The sequence below is a fragment of the Oryctolagus cuniculus genome, chromosome 9, assembly GCF_051225735.1.
Source record: "Oryctolagus cuniculus isolate XC-2025 breed Fujian yellow rabbit chromosome 9, ASM5122573v1, whole genome shotgun sequence".
Classification (NCBI taxonomy): domain Eukaryota; kingdom Metazoa; phylum Chordata; class Mammalia; order Lagomorpha; family Leporidae; genus Oryctolagus; species Oryctolagus cuniculus.
In genome coordinates this window covers 16,395,435-16,421,620 of record NC_142875.1, presented here as the reverse complement: position 1 = coordinate 16,421,620, position 26,186 = coordinate 16,395,435, and the positions used below count along the sequence as shown (strand labels likewise).

At 41.9% G+C, this 26,186-nt stretch overlaps 1 protein-coding gene and 1 long non-coding RNA gene across 2 annotated transcripts in view; one reads left to right on the top strand and one right to left on the bottom strand.

Moving 5' to 3' along the window:
• Positions 1-13,317: 13,317 nt before the first annotated feature.
• Positions 13,318-16,272, bottom strand: LOC149124518 (uncharacterized). The gene is made up of 3 exons (XR_016212756.1): positions 16,137-16,272; positions 14,460-14,704; positions 13,318-14,187 (listed from the first exon to the last, which is right to left on the bottom strand). It is a non-coding gene; the product is annotated as an uncharacterized LOC149124518 (long non-coding RNA).
• HS6ST3 (heparan sulfate 6-O-sulfotransferase 3) overlaps positions 15,585-26,186 on the top strand; it is a 770,680-nt gene continuing 760,078 nt past the window's right edge. Inside the window, exon 1 of the mRNA XM_051850540.3 lies at positions 15,585-16,439. Within this exon, the coding sequence (XP_051706500.1) occupies positions 15,736-16,439 (704 nt within the window). The 5' untranslated portion in view covers positions 15,585-15,735. The remainder of the gene's footprint in view (positions 16,440-26,186) is intronic.

The following is a 26,186-nucleotide window of genomic DNA, read 5'->3' as shown; positions in this document are numbered from 1 at the left end:
AGCAGGTGATGGCTCAAGTACTTGGATCCCTGTCAGATTATTGCTTTCTGGGCTCCTGGATTTGACTTGGCCTAGCTCCGACTGTTGTGTGAATTTGGGGAGTGAACAAGCAGATGGAAGATCACTGTCAGTCCATCTCTGACTTGCTCTGTCCTTCTGCCTTTAAAATAAAAATAAATAAATCAATCATTCCTTCACTTATACAAGAAATCTTTATTTTAAGCTGTTGAAGTGGGCATTAATACAAGGGTACTTCAAAAAGTTTTTAATGGAATTAAAAGTAAGTTTATTTTGGTACAAAAAATTAAAATACATGCAGTTTTTTCATAATATAATATGCCTTTTCCATGAACTTTTTGATTACCCCTATATGCATGATTTCAAAACTTCCCACCAAAATAGGCATCTTTTAGTTTCATTTTCTACAAACTTTATTTTTTAACTTTTATTTAATAAATATAAATTTCCAAAGTACAACTTTTGAATTATAGCAGCTTTTTCCCCCCATAACCTCCCTCCCACCCACACCATCCCATCTCCTGCTCCCTCTCTCATTTTCACATCAAGATTCATTTTCAATTATCTTTATATACAGGAAGATCAATTTAGTATATACTAAATAAAGATTTCAACAGTTTTCACCCACACAGAAACACAAAGTATAAAGTACTGTTTGAGTACTAGTTATACCGTTAATTCACATAGTACAACACATTAAGGACAGAGATCCTACATGAGGAGTAAGTGCACAGTGACTCCTGTTGTTGATTTAACAATTGACACTCTTATTTATGACATCAGTAATCACCCGAGGCTCTTGTCATGAGCTGCCAAGGCTATGGAAGCCTCCTGAATTCACCAACTCCGATCTTATTTAGACAAGGCCATAGTCAAAGTGGAAGTTCTCGCCTCCCTTTAGAGAAAGTTATCTCCTTCTTTGATGGCCCGTTCTCTCCACGGGGATCTCAGTCACAGAGATCTTTCATTTAGGTCATTTTTTTTTTTTTTTTTTTTGCCACAGTGTCTTGGCTTTCTATGCCTGAAATACTCTCATGGGCTTTTCAGCCAGATCCGAATGCCTTAAGGGCTGATTCTGAGGCCAGAGTGCTGTTTAGGACATCTGCCATTCTATGAGTCTGCTGTGTATCCCACTTCCCATGTTGGAATGTTCTCTCCTTTTTAATTCTATCAGTTAGTATTAGCAGACACTAGCCTTGTTTATGTGATCCCTTTGACACTTAATCCTATCATTATGATCAATTATGAACTGGATCTGATCACTTTGACTAGTAAAAAAGTACCCTTGTACTAATTCAAAGAGGAAGGCATAGATTCTGCTGCCCGTATTCTAGTTCAGGATTGTGGAACATTTAGGCTCCAGTTCTTTAATTTGATGAAAATAATATTGACAGCTATAGTGAAACCCATAGCCCATCCTCAGAGAAATAACAACCCTTTCCTGTTGAGCTCTAGGATTTCCAAAATTTAGTGTTGGTATCCAATGTGAACAAGACCATCATACTGATTCTTTGAGGAATCCATAGTCAGGCTGGTAATCAATCCCTATCTAGGGAAGAGTAGGTCCAAATGGAGGACCTCATTTTCCCCCCTTTTCTCTCAATCTGAAGTCTTTTGTTTAGGGATGTGGTCCTCAACTTTGGCTTGACTCTGGAGTCATATGGATAGTTTTTAAAATTCTGATGCCTGGATTTCAATTCCAATTTAATTGCTCCGGAATGAAACTTGGATATTAGGATTATTTTAGAGCTCCCAAGGTAATTCAATTGTTCATCCACAGTTGGGAATCTCTGGTTTAGAACAATCAACACTGAAGAAGTCACCCTTTTCAATTTCTACCAGCATCTTTCTTTGTATGTTTACCTGAAATAGACCTTTGATTGTCATCATATCTAAGCCTAGCTCACCTATTTTGAGTTCTATTCATCACATTTTCACCTGACTTTATTGATTTGTTAATTCTTAGCAAAACCCATAGCTACAATCTAAATTTCTCATAAAATAAAAAGAGCAATTATGCCACAACCCTTGACTTCACTCTAAACCTACATACTTCATGTACTCTGAACTTTACTCAGGGGATTTCTGCCCCTCTTACCACTTGGGAAGAGGGATCAACGAAGAGCTCAAGCAATGTTTGTGCACTAGGACCTTTAAGAGTAGAGAGCTTTGAAGATTAAGAAATTGTAAAGGAGCAAGAGGATGATTGAATTAGCTTGGGAGCTCTACAATAATCCTGATATCTAGGCTGCAGAATTTGGACAGTCACCCATGATCACATTATTAACAATCTTGATTGGGTCACCACAATAATAGTCATCTCCTACCTCTGGTAACTATTGATCAACACTGAATCCTTAAACTCTCATGCATCTAAAAGGTCTCTAATATAGACAGCCTCACCTCTGTGGAGGATCACTAAGTTAAAAACCACCAGGAGCGTAACTGCAGTTAAACAAACATAAGTTTATCATTTGTTATGCTCAAGGAGAACACACACAACGGAGATCCACGGATTGCCTTGGGAAGAGGAAGCTAGGAGGGACTTATTTTAAGATTTGAGTTTGTATTAAGTGATTTTGTATAGGATTCAAACAAGCAGAGGTTCTGGTTGGGGTCTGGCAGAAGGAAGACAATTAGTGAATGGCTGTATTATATTTTTCTTTAGGGGTTAGAATAAATGGAGTAAAGCCAGAGTTGGCAATGGAAAGAAGCAGTTGCCATTCCCATTCATATTTGTATGGAGTAGATGTTTGTTTTTATTGTGATTGCACAGTGTGTTTTGATCTTTGTTAAAAACTACTTATGGAATGGTCTTATTTCTCTCCTGTTCATGGTCAGGGGGAGTCTTCACTCAATGTTAATATAATGAGAAGCTGTTTATAGTCAACAGCAAGATGTTGTAGCCTAGCTGTTATCACGTAAGCCAGTTACTGGCTAACAATTTTCAGGGCTGTGTTTCTCTTTTTCATCAGGCATATCAGAGTCAGAAAAGGGATGACAAAAAGGCCAAGATAAGACTGGTGATGAGAGGTGGGATGGAAGTTGGGAAATATGAATAGAAAAGCTAGTTTAAATAGGCATAATCACTCTGCCACACTTCTGCAGTTCAAAAAGGCCCAGCAGTCATTCCAAGAATGCATTTTCCAATTTCCCTAAAATTCATATGTACTTGCATGGACCACAATATATAAACTTTTTCTAAATAGAGCATTTATTTCATGCTTTTCTTTTTCTTTTTTTTCCTTCCCGACCTGCAACATTAACTCAAACCAACAACCCACCAATTAACTGGTCACTATTTTTACCAAGTGCCAGGCACTGGACTATTGTATAGTTTTCTATTGTAATATAAACAAATAACCACAGATGTAATGGTTTAAACCAACAACCATTTGCTAGTTCCCAGTTCCGTAGAGCATAAATCTGGCCATGCTATGGCTGGGCTCTGCTTAGGGTCTCAGTGTTAAAATCAAGTTGTTAGTTGGGCTGATTTCCTGTCTGGATGTGATAAGGAAGAATATGCTTACAAGCTAGTTCTAGTTTGGATAGATTCAGTGCCCAGAGGCTGAGCAAGTGAGGTCCCTGTTTTCTTGGGGCCTGTTGGTCAAGGACTACCCTGAGCTCCTAGAGGCTTCCTGCAGTCCCTTGCTATGCCGCTTGCAGTAGGCAGCTCACAATGCGCTTACTGCTTCCTCTTCCAGGTCAGCAGGAGTGTGTCTTTTAAACATATCTTAAATTGATTAATTTATATTTACTTGAGGCTGGTGCAATGGCTCACTTGGCTATGCGGCGCCGGCACCCTGGGTTCTAGTCCCAGTTGGGGCGCCAGATTCTGTCCCGGTTGCTCCTCTTCTGGTCCAGCTCTCTGCTGTGGCCCGGGAGTGCAGTGGAGGATGGCCCAAGTGCTTGGGCCCTGCACCTGCATGGGAGACCAGGAGGAAGCACCTGGCTCCTGGCTTCGGATTGGTGCAGTGCACCAGCCGTAGCAGCCACTGGGGGATCAACCAACGGAAAAGGAAGACCTTTCTCTCTCTCTCTCTCTCTCTCTGTCTAACTCTGCCTATCAAAAATCAAAAATCAAAAATAAAAATTTATTTGAAAGAGAAGGGGAGGAAGTCGGGGCGGGGAGAATATCTTCAATCAGTTGTTTCATTCTCCAAATTCTCACAACAGCCAGTGCTGTACCTGATTGAAGCCAGAACTTGCAACTCAATTCATGTTTCACATGGGTACCAGGGATCCAAATACTTGTTCCATCATCTGCTACCTCTCAAGGTTCACAAGAGCAGGAAGCTGGAATTGGAAGCACAGTCGGAACTTGAACCCAGGCACTTCAGTATGGGGAGGTGTATTCTAAGCAGTGTTTTAACTGCTGCTCACATGTGTTTTTCTAGCTTTTTTCTCAGCAACTTGCTGGAGAATATTTTATGCTTTTATAGGACTTATGGAATTAGATCAGGTCTAACCAGGATTATCTCCACCTTGCCATGTAATATAATTACAGCTTCTTCCCACACTCCACAGGATGGGCTCATACTGAGAATCGTCCTGGAATTCCACCTACCACAGCCAGATCAAACAGATATCAATAATCAACAGAGCCTCTCCACAAAGAGCTCACAATCTTCCACAAGAGTTATTCATATAAACATATACACAATATGATAATAGAACTTCATAATTATAAGGCTCAACAGTGAAGGGATAATGAATTTTACCTGGAAGAAATTATTGAGCATTCAAATCTCCTGACTTAAGATGAGCTGACTCAGCTGAGTGTTGAATCATCAGGTGAAGAGGCTAGGGACATGTTTTCCTGATAGAAGACTACCAGGAATAGAAAGTATGTGTGTGTGTGTAGAGGGGGAAGACACAGTGGATGCAGGTGGTACAGTGAGAAGAGGCAGCTGATGGTAGAATCTAGACAGACGACGTGCAGAGATGAATTGGCAATCCCATCAAGGTGGCATGTGCCAATGCCATCTCACCAGTCCAAGTGATCAATTTCAGTTCACAATTGATCATAATGAAAGGACTAAGAGTCAAAGGGAGCACATAAACAAGTCTAGTACCTGCTAACACTAACCGATAGAATAAATAAAGGGGAGAGTGATCCAACATGGGAAGCGAGATACTCAGCAGACTCACAGAATGGCAGATGTCCTAAATAGCACTCTGGCCTCAGAATCAGCCCTAAAGGCATTCGGATCTGGCTGAAAAGCCCATGAGAGTATTTCAGGCATGGAAAGCCAAGACACTCTGGCAAAAAGATCTCTGTGAGTGAGATCCCAGTGGAAAGAACAGGTCTTCAAAGAAGGAGGTACCTTTCTCTGAAGGGAGGAGAGAACCTCCACTTTGACTATGACCTTGTCTAAACAAGATAAGAGTCGGAGAACTCAAGGGGCTTCCATAGCCTTGGAAACTCATGACTGGAGCATAGGGAGATTACTGATGCCATAGACAGGAGTGTCAATTTGTAAAGTCAACAACAGGAGTCACTGTGCACTTACTCCTCATGTAGGATTCCTGTCCTTAATGTGCTCTACATTGAGGCTTAATGCTATAACGAGTACTCAAGCAATATATTTCACTTTGTGTTTCTATGGGGGTGCAAACTGTTGAAATCTTTACTTAATGCATACTAAACTGATCTTCTGTAAAAAAAAAAAAAAAAGAAATTATCAATTCCCAACTTGACTCTCACTGGGATTAAACATGACAATAGGTCTGATCTGATTTCATCATCATTTAAAAAAATCATCTATTATTTTTCACTTTATGTTTCTGTGTGGGAGCAAACTGTTGAAATCCTTACTTAATGTATACTAAGCTGATCTTCTGTATATTAAGATAATCGAAAATGAATCTTGATGTGAATGGAAGGGGAGAAGGAGCGGGAAAGGGGAGGGTTGTGGGTGGGAGGGACGGTATGTGGGGGAAGCCATTGTAATCCATAAGTCGTACTTTGGAAATTTATATTCATTAAATAAAAGTTAAAAAAAAAAGAGATGAATTGGGAGAACAGGAGCTAGTTAGACAGACTGAAGGAAAAGCAGGGGTCAAGTTTCTAGTATTTGTTTCACTCTTCACAGGCAAAGCCAAATTAAGTGCACCACACACCTTTTGCTTCACACTTAATTTAGATAACTAACAATGGTGGGAAACACATGATCATTGTCTCCTGCTCTGTGATTTTGTGCTTTTAGCAAATACAACTTCTCACAACAAAGACCCAGAAAGACAGATGTTTCAATTTACTCTTTTCAGGGGAATAAGTTTTGGCATTTACTACATTAGGTAAGCACCTAAGCTTTAAATATTTAAATGATTTATAACTGCCTTATAAAATCACAAGAATAACATTTAACTAACAATAGTTGTGAAGAATTAGCATTAAATGCTCATGAGCAGTTCAAAGGAATGAATGATGGGTAAACATCTACATTCCATGGAGGGAGGAATAAATGAAAGAACAATAGCTTTGGAATGGCTTTTTGGGCAACAAAATATATTGAATTTGGAGGTCTGGAGTACAATTACTAATCAATTGTATAAAACACCATTAGTCTCACAGCATGATTTTAAAAACAAATATGTTAATTAATTGAATGACCATCGACAGGCACTGAAGAAACTGTAGGTAGGATGTTGGCTCAGGTTTGGTGGGCAGGTTTGTAGCTAGATTAAATGCTGATGTTTTTACATTTAGAATATGCCTTTTTGAGAAAGATAGAATGAAATTAAGCAGAACTCAAAGCTTTAAGAGAATGCTCTGAAGACAATTGTATTTACTTTCTGATTCCTTAGGGGAAAAAGAGGAGAAACAATTATAAAAGTTTTAAAAATGATATGATTCTCTTTAATAACCATTATGACAGGGCAAAATAATTTTGTCAGATAGCTAATATGCTTCCGTGACAAGGTGACCGGTCTGTTTTATAAATGAATTCAGATATTCATATATATGTAATAGAATTTTGCTTTTGTGTGGTATAATTCATCAGACATTTCACCAGGAACATCAGTCTAAACGTTGCAAAAGGTCATCCTAAAAAGGCTGTTATCAGTAGTGGGAACACATTGAATGATTTGCCAAGGGAGTCAGGGCTCACTTTACCTTAGATAAAAGGTAAGCAAGAAATGTCAGGCTTCTAAGCTAAGCACATGTTAGCATGGGTTTGGTGGAAACTCCTTTGGCAATTTAAAGAGAGAAAATATTTATTTCTTAATGTATTCAAAGGCCATTTCTTCAGGTGACTATTAAGTGCCAAGCACTGTGCTACATGCTTTATGCAAACAAGTATCCTACTTAAAGTCTACACTCAGGGATCTTTCAGATCATCTGCTTCTCTGTGATGTTGAAAAATGCCATCCTAGGGGAGCAAAGGAAAATTACCTAACATTCCTCTTAGAGCCTGATTTCTTATGATTAAAAAATATTCATTTCTGTGGAGGGAGGGAAGGAGGGAGGGAGAGAGAGAGAGAGAGAGAGAGAGAAAGACATTCATTTGCCAATGTGGAAACAAGGAGGTTTGCATCCTGCTTTATCATATGAAACATTAGGAAAGAGAAAATAGTTTTTCCAAAATGTGCTTCTACCTAGACTTTTTTTTCCAAAGCTAATAATTAAACTAAGGTTATCTGTCTAGCTGCAGAAAAATTAAAGCATATTTTTAAAACTTACTTTCTTAAGAAGAAATGTAAATGTTCTGAAGCTCAAACCCATTTTAAAAATGCAAACGTATTAATATGCTGAGAACTAACAATTATCTGTACTGATTTTTGCACCCACTCCTTTGTACTTTGACTCCCATACTAATTCCAATATCATCTAGTAGCTCTCTGAGCTAGGTCATTGGAATCATCTTTATTTTCTTCTTCTCTCATCCTTTCATACTTGCTAGCTAAATTCTATTGATTCTACCTTTGGAATATTTCTCAAATTTCTGCTCTTTTAGTCTATTCCTTGTCTTTGTGGTCTAATTGCTCTCTTGGACCATTGCAATTGCTTACTAAGTCTTCCACCACTTCTCTCAACAAATTATTCTCTGCTGTGCATTCCACCATACATTTATCTCCTGTCCAGACTTCAGATACTGGACTCCAGATACTATATTCAGCTATTTATTTGATAACTCCATTTGACTGTATAATTAGTACCTGAAATCTAACTTATTTAAAGCAAAACTCAGAATTCATCCTTTGATCTTCTCTCCCCCAACACCTCCTAACCTGTTTCTCTCTCATTTTCCCCTTTCAGTAAATGGAATTGTAGCCTTCAAGGAGCTTGAAAGACAAACCTGAGTCACCTTTGACTCATCTCTTAGCTCACTCCCCCTACCTTGTCTTTCAGCAAATCCTGTTGACTTGACTTCCAGCATCTATCTTGGACCCAGTCACTTCTTTCCATCTCTGTAATAAGACTACCTGGTTCACACCAGAGCACTGCTACTAACTATACTTCCAAATGCAAAAACAGACTTTTTAAAAGAAAAAAAAGAGGCATTATTTTTGAGTTCTAAAATATTGCATTGCCTTTCAAAAGCCAAACTTTGAGGACTGAAGGAGATAAAACTGTGTACTGATCTTAGCCTTTTTAATCTTCTCCAAACCAGCTTATTTTGAAAGGGAGAAAGACAGGGGAATTACCAGGTTCTCAGTGGGAGTGGCATCAATGCCACGGGGAGGGTCTGCAGTGTGCATGGATATTTCATACACACCTCACAATGACGGGCAGTCTGTGATGTTTGTTTTGTGCGGGCAATGATATAATTGTTCTGCATTCACATGGCTTTCAGTTATCCCCCTCCATTCAGAAGTTGAATTATGCTTTGATGTTTGGTAGGATTCCAAAACAGAAGGTACATTTTCTGAGACATTTTATGTTAGAGAGGAGCGTTTTGACTTGTTATTTAGGAAGAACCCAGGACAGACACTTGGCCTATTGGATTAGGAGCTGGCTGGGATATCTGGCATCCTGTGTCAGAAGTGTTTGGTTCCAACTCCTGGCTCTGACTCCTGATTCCAGCTCTGTACCAGTGCAGACCCTGGAAGGCAGCAGAGGATGATTCACATATGTGAGCTTTTGCCACCCACGTGGAAAACCTATGTTGAGTTCCTGGCTGTTGGCTTCAACCTGGCCCAGCCCCTACTTTGGTGGGGATTTGAGCAGTAAACTAAATGATGGAAGGTCTCTGTTTCTGTCTCTAAAAAAAATAGCCCAGTTCATTTGTGAGACTATCACTTCCTACTTATTTACTCCAAAATCTGAGATTTGTTGTGGTATGTGATTCCTATTTTAGTGAAGGCTAGTCTCTCTTTTTAAAAATTGTACATCAATTTTTAAGTAATTGTATCACTATTTTTGATTGTGGTATCCACTAACGCTCCTGCTCTTTTATTTTTTATAAGAAAGAAACGGGTTCTGATTTTTTTTCTTATATCCACAAACTTTAGATATTTAGGAGACAATAGCATGAAAGGATTTCTTTATGTGTTCAATTCTAGTCAGGTTTGACCATGTTCACATAGCAACTAGATAGCATTTTTTCTTTTTGTATTTTCTTTACATCACAATTAGGGCATCATGTTAACTTTTGAGAAATCATTTGTGTAGGTAGGTTCTCATCTATAATGCTTAATTTGAAATTATTAAATGAATTATTTCAAATATTTGTAAATAAAAGTGAGTGCTGGATCTGATGGCATTGAAGATCAGTAGTCTGGATGCTAACAAAGTCCTCGTAAAAGGCTGTCAAAGAAATGAAGGCTGACAAACAGAAAGGGTCCCAGGTGAGGAAGATGATGAGCTCAGGAAGATCCCAGCTGAGGTTATAACAAGGCAGCAGAAGACCCAGCAGGAATCAAGATTCACACCTGAACCCAGGTGGGACTAACTGTACCTGGCACAAAGGGGTGGGGAGTGAGAACAGGAAACTCAACACAGATCATATGGCCTCAGCCAGTGTGAAGACACCACAAAAATGCCATAGCTTAGATCACGCTAGGGCACAGCAAAGAAGCAGCAGGGGACCACGACTGGACGACTGTGAAAGACAGAGGTTAACTGAGAAGTGACTGAATTAACTTAAGAAGGATGCTTTCCATTCCCTTCTGTTTTATAGGCAGTCTTGCTCTGCTATTAGAAAATGAAGGTTACATCTTTCCAAACCAAGTCTTGGACTCACGACTGTGAATTATTTTACCTACTGCTGCCACCCTAGCCCAAGCCGGTACCATGTTTTGCCTAGAGAACTTCTCTTGACTCCTGGATAGTTTACTTGACTTCTCTCTTACCCTTCCTAAACCATTCTTCATGGAACCCAGTGAGCTTTTACAACGAGTCAGTTACATGATTTCCTTGCTTAAAATTTTACTTTGCATCCACAATCATGACCCGGAATTATCTCCTCCAGCCTCCCTCTCTAATGCCCTTTCTCTGTCTTGAAACACCACCTCCTCCCCTCCCGCAAACTGTTTCCCACTCCAGACCTTTGGCTGGTTGTTCTGCTTAGAAAGCACATGTGTGGCAAGTTAGCCATGGCTTGCTTGTTCCAAGCATTCTGGACTCTGCCCCTTTGCCTTTACGTGACATATTCTTTCTGACTGCCCATTAGAGAGAACTGTCCCGTTCTCCTTACCGTTGCTAGTTAGTTCACATCACACCAGCTTGCTAATTTTTCCTCTAGTGCTTATAAGGACTTTACTTGACCTCCCCAGTTGATGGAGACCCTGCTGTTCATTTCTTAGGCTCCAAACCTTGGTGTCACCCTCGATTCTACTCTCCTTCTTATACGTACTTTCAGTCCTCCAGGAAATCCCTGATGGCTGTATCTTGAAAATGCAGGCTATCTGACTACTTCCCACCATCTCAGCTACCACCCTCTCTTGGTCAGAGCCACTCCCAAGTCATTTGGTAACTGGAACGGCCACTTACTTGTTTTCTTTCTTCTATGTTTGATCTTTCACAGTCTATTCTCAAGAAAACCACCAAAATGACTCTCTATAAACTGCTCAAATCCTCCAGTGGCTTCTTATTCCTCTTAGAGTAAAATTCTTACAATGGTCCACAAGGCCTGACATGACCCACCTCCCATTATTTAACTTCTTAGTGTCTTATCCTGTTGGAATTTAGACTCTTGAGGGCAAGAAGTACTCTTTATTGTTGACCAATGCATCCCAAGCAACCAAATGTATCTGTGATAAAGCAGAAGCTCAATATACATTTTTGGACTAAGTGACTGAATCTTGTTCATTCCTTCATCATTTATTTTTCCACTGTTGGGGTGTAAGATACAGGAAAGCAGGGTCCAGTAAGGTCTTGCTTGATGATGTTTCTAAAGCACTCAAAAAGTACTCAGAATAGAGTAAGTTCTAAATAAGTTTGTGTTTGAGATAATACCTTGTTGTGCATGCATCTGATTATCTGATTATATTATATTCATCCTGAGCTATAAACTAGATACTATGCTATAAACTATAGCATAAAGAAAACATAGTTTCCATGGTTCAATTATAGGCTGCCTCCTATGGTGCATGAGGAGTGTAATACTATACAGCAAAGAAGGAAGTGTTCATATAAATAGAATTTTATGGGAAGCAGTATTTAGGGTCATGGTTGCCTCAAAGTTACAATCATGCAGTGAACTGGAACACATTCAGTATATATCACAATTCTTCCTGCAGTTTGCCCTGACTATACACACCCTTCTGCTTAACTTCTTAGAGGGAAAACAAAGCTACCACTTTGCTGACAATTTGCTAAACAGCAAACCTTTGGAACTCTTTTGGGGTGGAGGTGGGATGAGGAGTGGTGTTTGTTTACAAAACTGAAATCATTTCAGAGAAGAGCAGCACTTTTTATTCTTGAAGGAGCTATTCATGCTGCCAATGACTTACATAATCTATTTTGTTTTTCATCTGAACTGAAGGAGATTCATATATATAAATTCCTGTGTGCAAATGTAGAGGATATAAAACTATTCTCTGTGATTGTTTGGATTGTTAATCTCTCCAGGGTTTCTTCAGCATTCTCAAAGGCAGTTTCTGGCACCAAAGGGAAAATGGAGAAGTTGAGATGCAATTTTATCTCCCAATTGAGCTTGATTAAATGAGGACTGTTCTAATCAAAAGTTTGAATCCTGGGGGAGAGCAATGTTGTTAACAGGTTTGAGAATATTCGAAAAGAAGTGAGGAAACAGTGCTGAAGTTAAGGCCTTAAAAGAATCAGGTAGGAAAATAATTGTAGTAAAGCTTATTAAGGCATAAAATTAGGTGAACAAATTGCCTCACAGATAGTGTTAAGCTCATTGCTAGACTGGCAAAGGGAGTAGAAAAAAAGCTCTTTGAAAATATTATTTTTATTATTTTAATAATTTGTGTTGGAATCATAGTAGCTGCAATCTGTTAGCCAGAAACAATTGCCAGCTGGTGTCATCATGGAGTGACTATAGTAGGCTGAATGCAAACATGTTTTTCCTTTTTACCTGGAGAGCATTCAATTTTAGAAATTTCCTTTTCATTTTCTCCAAATGTAAGGTCTGCCCCTGCAGATAGGAAAGCCTGTTTAGTCCACGATTTCAGAGCTTTGATTAGGTTCACACCAAGTTCCACAACTGGAACAAGGAGACCACACCTGGGACAGACTGTTTACACAGCAGTTACCTATCATTAAAAATGAATACTTGGGTGCAGGCCTGAATTATCTATGCAATTGCCTTGATTCTGTGCATTGTTTCCCACCTGGTAACTTTAAAAATGGTGGCACTCCATTAACTATTTTACTGAAAACAAAACCAGATCTTCTGGGATAAGTTCTTTTAAAGTATCAAAGGTGAACTTACTTATAGAATTATGCATTTTGCTAACAGCATGTTATATTTGTCATACTATTTTCTTTTCAATTTCTCCTTTTAACAATGATAGAAACATGTTATCACGTTACTGTCTTTTCCTTATGTATTTGGAGACTCACAGATGAAGTGCCAAAATACTTCAGGATGTAGAACTGCTCAGTTTTGCTATAAAGCCCAGGGGGAGAGGAACAAATAATATAATTGTCCTACTGCATTTCTGTTGCCTCCTGCCTTTTGACTCCAAGGGTTTCAAGGGGGAAGACAGAAAATCGCCATCTCTGTTGTTGATGTTCATTGCGTTTCTTCAGTGGTGATTTGAATGTGTTAGAGGGCCTTAGTTTCTAATCCTGGCTTTGGTTTCATCTAACTTTTTTTGGTTTGGTTTCTTCATCTCTGAAATAGTATTTTATACTTCTCGGATCTTCTTAGAGTTCTTAGCTGAAAACAAGACGACAGCTAGGAAAGTGTTTTCTACTATACAAATTACCACGTGCACTCCAGTTATTTGGGTGGCTAACAAGCTATATCTATGTGATATTAAGCAATTTCATAGAGAATGAGAAATTTCTCAAATAGGAGCATATAAAAGTGATGATGAATAAAGCAAGCATACACACAAGCGCGCGCGCGCGCGCGCACACACACACACACACACACACACACACTCACACAATAAGTAACGTCATTAACCTGATCCATTCCGGAAACGATTATCAGGCTTTATAGAGTTTCTGTTCTATCACAAGCTCTTGCCTTGGAGTGAAGTGTGATGCCATTAGCGGCACTTTAAACCTAAGCAAGAGAAAAAAGGCAAGAGCTTCATCTAGCCCATTCCCCCACCCCCTTTTTGTTTAAAAAAACCTAATACAGGCGTCTCCAGTACCAGGAAGGGCACAGTGTATGGTTGTTTATGGAGGTGAACAGAAAAGGAAGCAGGGGAGGGAAGCTTCCTTGAGAAGAATCCCACCTGTCTAGAATAATAATTTTCTATGGGCAACTTTTAGCATCCCTGAAAGAGATCCAGATCTTAACTGATGGCTGCAAGGGGGAAACGCTGATAAAGAAGAGAAAGCACAGTGCCTCAGGAAGACGCAAGCACTGCCTGAGCCCTTAAGGAGGCCTGGTGGGAAGGCGGTTGCTATAAAAATGAAGAACACCAGGAGGATGCAGCTGGCAGGGTAGCCAAGAGCTGGCCAGGTATCATACTGTAGAGCCCCCTCTTCAACAGCTACAAAGCAGGGCAAGCGGATATTGGAGTTGTCGCGGGGCAGTTACTCCAAGTTCAGTGTACAACCATCCGTCCACTGGGTATCTGAAAAACAAGTTGGTATTTAGCCATGATTTGGTGCTGGGGTACATTCAGAATCTAGATGTTTGAAAAAAAATTTCAAAAACATAGGCGTACAAGGGCTTAAGAAACACAGGTTTGAATACAAGTTATGAAATACGTGTAGGTTTTACTTTCCACAGACGCTTAGTGCATAATAGCAGAGCGAATTTTACGAAGTGACTCCTAAATCCTTTGTACGTGCTAAGTACTGCATGGTAGTGGACTGGACTGGTGCCTAAAGAAATGAAATGTACCCAGAACACAGAGCCTGAGACACTGTAGGAGCTTCATGGGTAACTACTGATGGCCGGGAAGCTGGTTGGACAAAGTTGTACAGTTGGACACCGAGTTTGTGGCTGACCCTTGAACACCGGTCAGGAGGTCTTGGGCGGAAACTTAAAGCGGTCTGGAGGCAGGTTCGCCTCTTCCATGGAGGGCCCAGCCATCCCGCGTGAAGTCGGCTCCAGGCGCGTGTTTCTAGCAGGTGCAGGTGTTGTCCCTGCAAATTAAGCCGGCCAGGTTTCTGTCAGCCGTCAGACTGGGAAAGCCGCCGCCGTCTGGGTCTCTCAGCCCAGGGCTGGCGCCACTCTGCTCCGGGCCTCTTCTCACCGCACCTCAGCCTTTCAGCCAAAACCACTCCCGCTCCGGGCTGGAGAGGTTCCCACCCCCAGTTACCTCCTCCGAGCCCCGCGGACCAACGGGCTCCTCCCCTGGAAACTCCTCCGGGGCTGGGGAAGGCTTTGGCGCATGCTCCGTACCTAGGGCAGGTTTTTTGCTGCGGGTGGCAGGGCTCCCGTCACACCGGCTGGCGGCTTGTGGCGGTGCCAGCCCGCGTGTGCGAGTGGAGTCTGCGTGCCGGCGCCTGGGCCGAGCGGCCGGCGCGCAGTGCGACTCCCGGGCAGGGGCGGCCCCGCAGAGCCGCCCGCCCACCCGCACGCCGCGGCCGCCGCTCCGCAAACTTGCAGCGGGCTCCGTCCGCTCGCGCGGCTCCTGCGCCCCGGCGACACGCGGGCTGAGGGGCCGGGTGCGCGTGCGGGGGCGCGGCGGGAGCCGGACTGCGCCTTCGCCCTTGGCCGGCGCCCTGGCGAGCCTCATGCAGCCCCTGCGCTCGTGGTCGCAGCTGCCCGGCTGCCCGGCTGCCCCGGGCAGGTGCAGGACCCAAGCCCCGCTCCGCCGCGCCTGAGCGCCCGCCCGCGAGCCGGCGGCGGGATGCCCCGCGTCGCCTGAGAGCTCGGGCGCGAGCAGGGAGTGGGCCGAGCCGGGCGCCCCCGGAGCGCGGGGCATCCCCACGCCGCAGCCGCAGCCGCGCGCGCCGGCGCCCGCCTGCCCCGACGAGGCTCGCAGGCCCCGGCTCCGCCAGCCCCGGCGTGCGGCGGGGCCGCCAGCCAGCCGCGCGCCCCGGCGCCAGGGGCATGGAGGAGCGGCGGGCTCCGAGCCGCGCCCCGGAGTCCCCGAAACTTGCGAGCAGGCGCCCCTCAGCGCCGCCGCCGCCGCCGCCGCCGCTTCGCCTGCCGGCCTGAGAGCGGGACCATGGATGAAAGGTTCAACAAGTGGCTGCTGACGCCGGTGCTCACTCTCCTCTTCGTGGTCATCATGTACCAGTACGTGTCCCCCTCCTGCACCAGCTCCTGCACCAACTTCGGGGAGCAGCCCCGCGCCGGCGAGGCCCGCCCGCCTGCCGCCCCGAGTCCCGCCCGCCGGGCGCAGCCGCCGCCGGAGGAGTGGGAGAGGCGGCCCCAGCTGCCCCCGCCGCCCCGGGGACCTCCCGAAGGGCCTCGGGGGGCTGCGGCGCCGGAGGACGAGGACGAGGAGCCGGCGGACCCGGAGGAGGAGGAGGAAGAGGAAGAAGAGGAGCCGGACCCCGAGGCCCCCGAGAACGGCTCGCTGCCCCGCTTCGTGCCGCGCTTCAACTTCACCCTGAAGGACCTGACCCGCTTCGTGGACTTCAACATCAAAGGGCGCGACGTGATCGTGTTCTTGCACATCCAAAAGACCGGGGGCACCACGTTCGGCCGGCACCTGGTCAAGAACATCCGGCTGGAGCAGCCGTGCAGCTGCAAAGCAGGGCAGAAGAAGTGCACCTGCCACCGGCCCGGCAAGAAGGAGACCTGGCTCTTCTCGCGCTTCTCCACCGGCTGGAGCTGCGGGCTGCACGCCGACTGGACGGAGCTCACCAACTGCGTGCCGGCCATCATGGAGAAGAAAGACTGCCCTCGCAACCACAGCCACACCAGGTACTGTTCCCCGTCCCATTTCGCTCCCTGCCGCCTCCCTGCCCCTCGGCCCCAGGGCCCAGCCCCGGGCCACTCCGCGTGCCGCGTGCCTGCCTGAGATCCCCCGCGCCGTCCAGCGCGTGGGGCCAAGGCCTTGAACTTGCCCCTGCCCCACCCCCCCACCGCTTGTCGCCTTCGAAGGTGTCTGATGCAGTCATGCGTATCTTGCCTGGTGCCTAACACGGTGTGGCTTCTTGGGGAGTGGACACTGGCAAACCCCTAGGGAAATGGCCAGAGGGCAGGGCACCTGGGACTGATGAGGTGGAATCTTGCATTTAAGGTCTGTGAGTGGAAACCCAAACCCAATAGAAGGCAGGTGGGGCTGGGAGTAGCGAGGCTGGAGTTTTCCAGGCTTGGAGAAAGCTGGAGACCCCTCCCTTAGTGGCTGCTGGGTGGCTGCTCCCCAGCTCAGGAACCAATCTCCTTGATGCTGCTTTGTAGGTACACGTGCAAATCCTTGTTCTCCCCCATAACCCTGAATCCGGACCTGGTCTTTGTTGGCCAGCAGTGTCAAGACCTGGACTTAAATCTGTTCTCAGCAGGATTTTGTGCTCTCCCTAGGCCATTTCGTCAACTCATTCAGAAAGTGTTTGTTAAATGCCTACTGGGTGCCTAGTAGTGTGTTAAGTGGGTACAAAGATTAAACGAGTAACATCTCTTGCTTTCAGGATGGAATGATTCTCTTCCTCTCCCCCCTTTAAAAATAGTAATACAGTTAAAGATTAGGAAAGTTTGGAATCTTAATAGCTGATGAAACTGCTTACATTATTAACATCCTTTGAGAGAGACATGGGCTTAAAAATTTGGTTGAATGTTCTTTCTGCCCACTGCAATTTGAAGATTAATCTGACATGCTTGCTCCAGGGACTGAAATATTAAAAGCTTGGAACACCAGTTTATTGAAGTTTTATCTCAAAGGTTTCAAACAATTTGGTATAAAGGAATAGAAATTTAAACACTCAGTGCAATATGTTGATATCAGATAGCTTTTGCATTTGACATTATGGAAAAGCTTCATTTACTGGACGCGACCCAGGTTCTGGAATTCACCACCACTGAAGCATCTAATTCTACTTCATTTCTCCTAGAATGAGCAAAATTTCATTATGGGATTTTTTTACTCTGGCAGGTTTTCAGCTGCCTTTCTCTGCTCCCTGCTCCTTTCCCTGCCCATGGAAATTGGTTAGCATAAGAAACTGCTTAGTCTTGGAATGAGTGCATTGGCCTCTTCCCTTGATCTATGTTAAGGATGTTTTACTTTTAAAATATTTTAATCATGTTGTTGTTTTAGATCTCATGATGTCCTTTTAGCTTAAATCAGTTTTTACATGTTTACATCCAAACTTCTTTAACATAACAATACCTCAGTGAGAGACAATGTCTTCTATAGACATCTCATCAAATATTGTATTATTTATGTTTATATCTCATATATTAATTTCTGATTGCCCCCAAAGAGTTTGCTAGCATGCGCTCAGCTTCCCTTTCGCTAGAGCTGGAGACTGGTTATTACATAGAAACATCTAATGGCTCTTTAGTAGTCGTTGGCATTCTTAATTATTTAAGCCAGTAAACCTAAAAATCTTAGGGACTAGATGAAGGTTTTGGAGGAACTACAGGAGGACATGGAATCTAAAAATAATTGAATTTTTACATAGTGATGAAATTCTGCTGCTACAGACCCTTCATGGTTTGTAAACAGAGTGGTCTCTCTTCTATAGGAAATACTTAATAGTTCTCTACTTATGATATGGGAAAGTTCCACCTTCACTATTTAAACATATGATTTTTATTGCATAGTCAGATTATTTCCTTTGTTCAGTGATGAACCAAAGCCATTCACTTCTGAGTTACAAGTCATCAGATAATCCGTCCTGAACTAGTGTTCTGTTCTTTCTTAAAATTTTGTGGAAGTATTTTGTTTAACTTTTTACCACTTTTTATAACTACTTATTCCTCTCCCTCCTCATCCTTTCTCCCTTCCCACTAATTCTCAATTGTTTTTCTTCTCTAGATACTTCAGGGAGGAGTAGTTGGGGCATATGTAAAGTGCCCTGAATCAAAATCTACAGGGAAAAAGTTGAAGAGATGTTACCCATAGCATCTTCCTAGCAGTGAAGATTGAATTAGCTGCCTGTCATTGTAATGACTATGTACAGCAATCTGCAGTCTTCCAGATTAGCCTGGATAATGGAGGGTACACTTCCACAATGCAAAATGGCAGATAATCTATTGCTACCTAATGGGAACATGGTCCTACTTGAAATAGGGCCAGCTCTAAGCAAAACTGAGAGTAGATCCTGTTGATTTCAGTTCTCTAGTCTTTCTGGTTTTAGTCACCACTGCTGCCCCCAAGGCACCTACTCCTTCCTTCTCTCAGGGATCAGTGTTCTTATAGATCATACAGTGGATCAGAGTGAGGACTCTGCACTTAGATGGACGTGACTCTTGGACTTACAAACTGTGCAACCAGGAGGAAGGTACTCTGAGTCTCAGTTTCTTCATCTTTCAAGTGAGGGTAATAATTAGTATGTCCCTTATAGGAGACTAAAGGGAGCTCAGTGAGCTGATGCATGTAAAAATGCTTAGCACATATGCAAATATATATACATACGCTGGTTACTTTCCTAAAAAAATATTCATTCATTTATTTCAAAGTCAGAGAAAGAGAGAGATAGAGGGGGGAATCTTCCATCTGTGGGTTTACTCCCCAGATAGCTGCAATAGCCAGGTCTAGGCCAGGTTAAAGCCAGAAGCCAGGAGCTCCATTCTGGTGCTGCACTTGGGTAGCACTGGCCCAAGGACTTGGGCCATCATCTGTTGCCTTCCCAAGTACATTAGCAAGAAGCTGCATCTGAAACAGAGCAACCAGAATCTCGAACCAACACTGGCATCACTGGCATCACAAGTGGCAACTCAACCTGCTGCTTCACATTGCTGGCCGTGTGGTATGTGGTACTTAATACGTACTGTGCAGGTATATATTAATAATGTGATATCAGTCTCCCATTAAAACATTTTCCTTATCAAGATTTCACAAAGGGATCCAAAGTCAGTTCCTTAGAGCAACTCCGTGTCAATGGATCATCTTAACTTAAAAGAAATCCCTTTATTGATTGTTTTTAGAGAGAAACGTAAATTCCAAGTTTAATCAATAAATTGAAGATCATGGCCACTTGGGCTTCAATCATTGCAGGGAGCAGGATGGGAACAGTGTGGGGAACACACAGTGTAGTTGGCTATACATTATGTTGGAGATGAGAAAAGCCATCTGGAATGGTGAGAGAGGAGGTGGAAACATCCAGGAACCAAGAGGAAGGTAGGAAGCCAATGCTGAAAAGAGATACATGGTGGGACCACTCTGGATGATTTGAGTCTATAAGGAGCAAGGCCCTGGGCAAGATCCAGCACAGAGGGAACTTTTGACCACAGAAACAGGTTAGAATAAGGCAAGGAGCTAATAGGAAGAGAGCACATCTGAATACTTTTATTGCATGATCAGTGACTTCTTCCCATTATTTTGTGTTGTTTCTCCCCCTTCCCATTATTTCTTTGGTGGGTTGTTCTTTTTTTGACTATCTTTATGCTTCCTTCTCTATTATGTATGTCTCTCTATGTGTTATTTCTCCATTTATTTATGCCCATATCTTTATTATGGATAGAATCATAGCATTTTGCAGATAAAAAGGACTGAAGAGACCATGTAACCCTACAGTTTTCATGGATAATCTATTCCTAAAAAAGATGAAATGATATTTTCATAATCTCATGAAATTTGTCTCTTCATTTTCATAACTTACATTCAATTTTTTACCTGCTCTAACTTCAGTTTATTAAGAAAAGTACAGTGGGGAGTGTCTTTAGCACCTACGTACTCTACAGGAACTACAGCAGTTCTAGCAGTAGAGTTTTGCATAGTGTCAGCCCTACAGAGCCTGGGCTGTTAGTGAAGATAAACCTTAATCTTTGGCAAGTGGATATTACTTCCCTTCTTAAACAATGCAGGATGTTCCATCTGCATCCTTTTTAGGATGGCATGAACTTTTTTCTCTTTTGTGACCTGCATTCCATTGGTCCTGTTAGAATATGATCATATGTCACACAATGACATTTCAGTTGATGATGGGCCACATGTAACAGTGGTCCCATAAGATTGTATCTCCAGTGACGTTGTAGCCACCTTAGTTTGTGTAGTACACTGTGATCTCACAATGATAAAATTGCCTAGCAATGTGTTTCTCAGAAGATTTCCCCATTGATTAGCAAGGCAGGACTGTAGTTGGATCCCTATGGGTGTTATATTAGGATGCTCTGTTGCAAGTAATGCAAACCTAACTCAAGCTTGTTTCAGCTGGGGACAAATGATTGGCTTATATAACCACAGAAAAGGGAAGGGAGAGGTGGTTGCCCGAATGACTGGAACTGCAGATTTGGTGTCTTTCTCTTCATACTCCTCTCTAAATTATCTCATTCTATCAAATTGGCTCATTCCATGTAAATGGTCTTTACATCTAAATGCTTCAGAAGCAGAGAGGAAAGGAAGCCTTCTCTGAGTTCGGTTTGATATCTTGATGGATGACCATGGTTAGTTCACTTGAAACTTGGGATTGCTGTTGCAGCCAGTGACTGTGGCCAGGCAGTTGAGGTTCTGTGACCCAGCTTGTATCAAAGAATCACCCCCTATGACTGGTGTGTGTGTGAGAGAGAGAGAGAGAGAGAGAGAGAGTCTGTCAGTCATCATCATCAGAATGCACATAGATGCAGCTCCTGCACAGTCTGATTGTATCAACTATATGTACAAATAAATGAGAAATTTCAGCTCTCTTTTTGCACTCCATTTATTGATATTATTAAGCCAAACTGCAATTGGAATTTATTTTTGGAATCTGGAAACCATGATATATGAGTGTGAACTGAAGGAACTGGTAATATTAACATGGATATGGGGAAAATGAGGAGAGACATAAAAGTTGCCTTCAAATATTTCAAGGAAGATGTGGAAGGTGGAAGGGACTTGTTTGGTATTGCCTAAAGGATAGAACTGGGATAAAAGGGGATGCAATTTCAACTCAGAATAAGCAGAAACTTCATACAATTTATAACTGTTTAAAATGAGCATGAACTTTGGCGAAGTAGTATACACCCTAGTATTGAAAACTTCAGAAATTTCTAGTTAACCACTGATTCTTTAAAAGGAATTCCTTCCTGGGAAAGGCTTAGCCTGGAGTGCCTTTGATCTTAAGGTTCTTCAGATCTAATCTAAGCTGAGTCCAGTGTATTTTCCTTCTCCTTTTTCCTACCCCATGCATTGAAAAGAAAAAAAAATATTTAAATGAAGTAGCCAGCTCTTTAGCATGTGTTAATATTTCTACCAAGGAAACTTTTGGTAAAACACCGTCTGGTGATATAAACTGTTTAACATATGTCAGGTCAAAAACAACAAAGAGGTCATGTGTATTAGATCATCTGCTTCTAATCCTAAGTATGAAAAGATGACAAAATACAGCACAACTTCCCACAAAAAAAGAGCTACTTTGAAACATTGTTGGGTTATTGCTTTTCCTTTAGACAGCAGGCTAAAATATATAAGGAGACTGTAGAGCTCTGTTTCAGAGACTCTAGAGTATTATGGCCTGCACTGCTTTCTAAAGCATAATCTATTTGATGTCTCTTCTAATTAGAAATGTTGAACTGCCAAGAAGGTTAATTTTTACTGTAAGGTTTGTGTGCAGTATAAATACTAAGGAGATAAGAGATCGTTCTGTCTGTGTGCCACGTCAACTTATTTGTTCATTACAGGCTCTACTGAAATATTGCTTCTGCTTCAAACCACCAGTATTTGCTATCAATCAGAAAGAGGTTAAATTAAACCTATTCAGTTTTTTTTTTTTTTTTGAGTGGTGAAGATCTACACTGGAAGCAGTAAATGGCAATGGATGATTTAGTCTGCCTTTTTCTTGCTGGTTACCTTGGGAATTTTACTAGGCTGATTCTAGAGAAATAGAAATGTTCATGTAATAATTGGAAGCCAGGAAAATTTAGCCACCAACAATGTGGATTTGCTTAATCTTAGACTCTTATATTATTATTCCCCAAAGCTAATTATTATTATCTCATTCTCACTGAAGACAATCAGAAGCTTATGGCATTTGAAAGTGATTTATGCTTGATAATGAATTAAACAGTTTAATTGAGACCGGAAAATCCTAATGTGATTTTAAGAGTCACAAAATAAATTATTGTGCCAAGAAATAGGTTCAGTGTGAAAACAATTAAGTAGGGAACCCAAATTAATATTTTATCATAATCAATTATCTTGTTTATGAATTTGTTAGATTGTGGATATCATGGATAAATTCTCTATTGATTTTAATTGGCTAATAACTGCTTATGTAATAACTAAGCATTTAACTATATGTTGAAAAATGTACCAAACATTTATTAATATAGATGATATTATTTGTTTAAATCTTACTGTGACAAATACTCTTGCTCAGTAAAACACATAAAGCACAGAGATGAATCTATAGAATATTCTTATTACTTATATCAGCTTTAAGATTACTTTTAAAAAAATCAACATAATCTGTATCATGACTCTGTTATTTCAGGAGAAAATTCTGATTATTAGTGATTGCCTTCCCTAATTTGCAAGGTGATAGTTCCCCTGATTCTCTAGAAGAGGAGTAAAAGTAAATATGGAAGCCAGGGCCTATTGGACCATTTCAAGAGGTTTCTCCTGTTAGGCAGTATCTGCAAATCATAAATTCATTTGGGCACAAACAGATATACTTGCCTCCTGGAAAGGTTAAGCTCATCATTCATTTTCACTGTAGAAAAAAATCAGCCTAAGCTGGGAAGATGGGAACTTTTATATATGGTAGGAGGTTGGGAGGGGTATATCTAACCTCTGGAGCACATAGACTCTGGATTACTAGAGATCAAAGCCAGGTGGTTGAGGTTGGAGATTGTGATATTGGAGAGCAATTGGAAGAGATGATGGACTCAGAAAAAAAAAAAAGTTCAAGAGAATTTGGAAGAAACTAATGGCAAACTTATCTATCCCTGAAAACCACTGATGATCATGCTGATGCCTGATCTGAAGCTCATAGACTCTGAAATCCAACTATTTGGATTTTATCTGGTTCAACTACTTACTGTCACATCACTTTGGGTTAAGTCTGTTATCTGCTGTGCTCTCTAGTTTCTTCATTTGGAGAATGGGAGCAGTAAGAGCAACATCTCCTGGTGAGTATCAGTGATCGACCTGGTGCTCTTGGGACACAGGCTGACATGTAGTGGGAAATCATGTAAGAGCAAGCTATGATTATTTTCCCAAAGGGCTCATCTTATACATATGTGCTGTTTTGTGTGAAAACAAAATGATGGGCTACACCTTGCTTTCTGAATCTAGAAATTTTCATCCTGAATAATACAAAAACAAACTTGCAAGCTGTGATACAAAAGAAGAGCCATAACACTTAAAGCATTCATTTTTAGGGTACTGTGGATACTCAGTGGGCTGTCAATGGATGCTGTTGAATGGAAACTTGCAGTCTATTTTTTTCAGCATATCATTTTTAATGGGAAATTAATGAAACAGCAATAAAAATATTTAAATGCATACAATTAAATTCATACATGAGACAATTCTGCAGTGAAATTGAATTAGTTGCCTGTGGGCACATAAATATTTGTAGCTCATTGCTGTCAATATCTTACCAGGCTTTTGTTGGTAGGTACTATATCATTTCTTTTCAGAACTTTGCATTTAAAGCACATTTAGTACAAATAGTAATATTTGCTTCTGCTTTCTAGTTTCTTTATAAGCATAAGAGGTCTAAATACTGCTTATCTTGATTCATTCATTGAATTTACAGAATATTTCTTCCAACAATTTGAGCTTCTGGATCTATAACCTGGGTTATGGCATCTGTGTTTTGTGGACTTAATTAGAAAATCATAGAATTTAATGGGTCTGCTCCATAAGGGAAAAATAAACCTGTATATAAGAGTAAACACATTTTTAAACAAAGATAGGCAGTAACTTCACATTTATGTGGAAATACATTACACTGCAGTGAAGAACAAGGTGAAATGTTAAATTTTAAGAGGGAATGGACAGGGATACCATGGAGTGTAAATTAGAAGGATGCCACAGAGGAAAGAGAGAAGGTTAAATGTAGTCAAAGTGGAAAATGAAATCCTAAAAGAACTGAATCATAAGGGAGGTAGTACTGAACATAGGAGACAGAACTTTGTCTTGCATGCAATAGTGTATCTCATTAGTGCTTTTATGGGAAGTCATCAACTATCAATGAGGCTATCTGGTTTGGAGCACTAGTGTGTTTAAGTGCTGCTGATGTGCACTTATTTAGTTGCACATTCTCTCTCTCTCTTTCTCGTGCTCCCCCCCCCCATCTCTTTCCTATCACATTACTGTTTTACAGCATTGGTAGCTTTACCAGTCAGGGTCCTGGAGTAAACAGAGGCTCGAGTGTTGGGGTTGTGAGGGAACCAATTACAGAGGTGTGGACAGGGATAGGGAGACCAGCCTTGGAACTTGGGTTAACTTGTCCTTGTAACAGAGAGAAACCCTACTGGATCTCCCCATACTATATCCAGTGCCAGCTGGAAGAAGAGGTTCCTGGATAGGAGCCGTTTGGAGAATGCAGCCAGTGTGGGCACAATGGGGCAGAGGCAGGGAGGAAGGCATGGCGAGGGGAAAGGATATAGCTTGACCATGCTCTCCTCCCACCTCTGCTTACCTCATTGTTTTCCCTGAGTGAACCTGAAGGACAGGAGAGGCAGTTAATGCATCCCATGGCCTTCAGCAAGGCTTAGGAAGATGGAGAATGGAATTTGAGATTATAGGGATGAAAGGCATGGAATGAGAACAACTTGGACAATGCCTTAAAATAGTTCAAAATGTGTAATAATTCATTTTGTGGATGCTACGGTTCTTCTCTGCAAACGAGACTGAGCACAGATACCCTGTATTTTATCACCTGCACTGCATGTCTCCTGGTCCCTGCTTAAAGAATGATGGAGGCAGCAAAGGACTACTCACCCAAGGACGAGGCACCGTAGATAAGGGACTTTTGCTGAGTAATAAAAAAAAAAAAATGCTACATTTGAATACTTGTCATCTTAGTACCCTAGCATCAGCTGTAATCGTGACATTTGTGGGAAGTTAGATCTGTATATGATTCACAGCACACATTTTATATGATGTCTGCGTGTGGTATTATGGAAATTTAAAGTTATAGAACAATATTAGTTAAGGCATGATCAAATCATTTGCCAAACTGGCTGTAGTTTGCAAAAGCATATTTATGAGATGAGATACTTCCTGCTATATGGATTTTCTTCCAAGAACGTTAAGATTCTTTAGAATAGTATGTATAACTTTTAAGTATCTGAAGGTTAAAGGTGAGGGAGGAAAGAAATTGTATCCCATTTGAAACTATTTCAATATATTTAGTATTTTTAAAAATAGTTATTTAAGAGGCAGAATTACAGAAAGAGGGAGAGGCAGAGAGAGGTCTTCCATGTGCTGGTTCACTCCCCAGTTGGCCAGAATGGCTGGAGCTGGGCTGATCTGAAGCCAGGAGGCAGGAGCTTCTTCAGGTTTCCCACGTGGGTGCAGAGACCCAAGCACTTGGGCAATCTTCCACTGCTTTCCTAGACCATGGCAGAGAGCTGGAT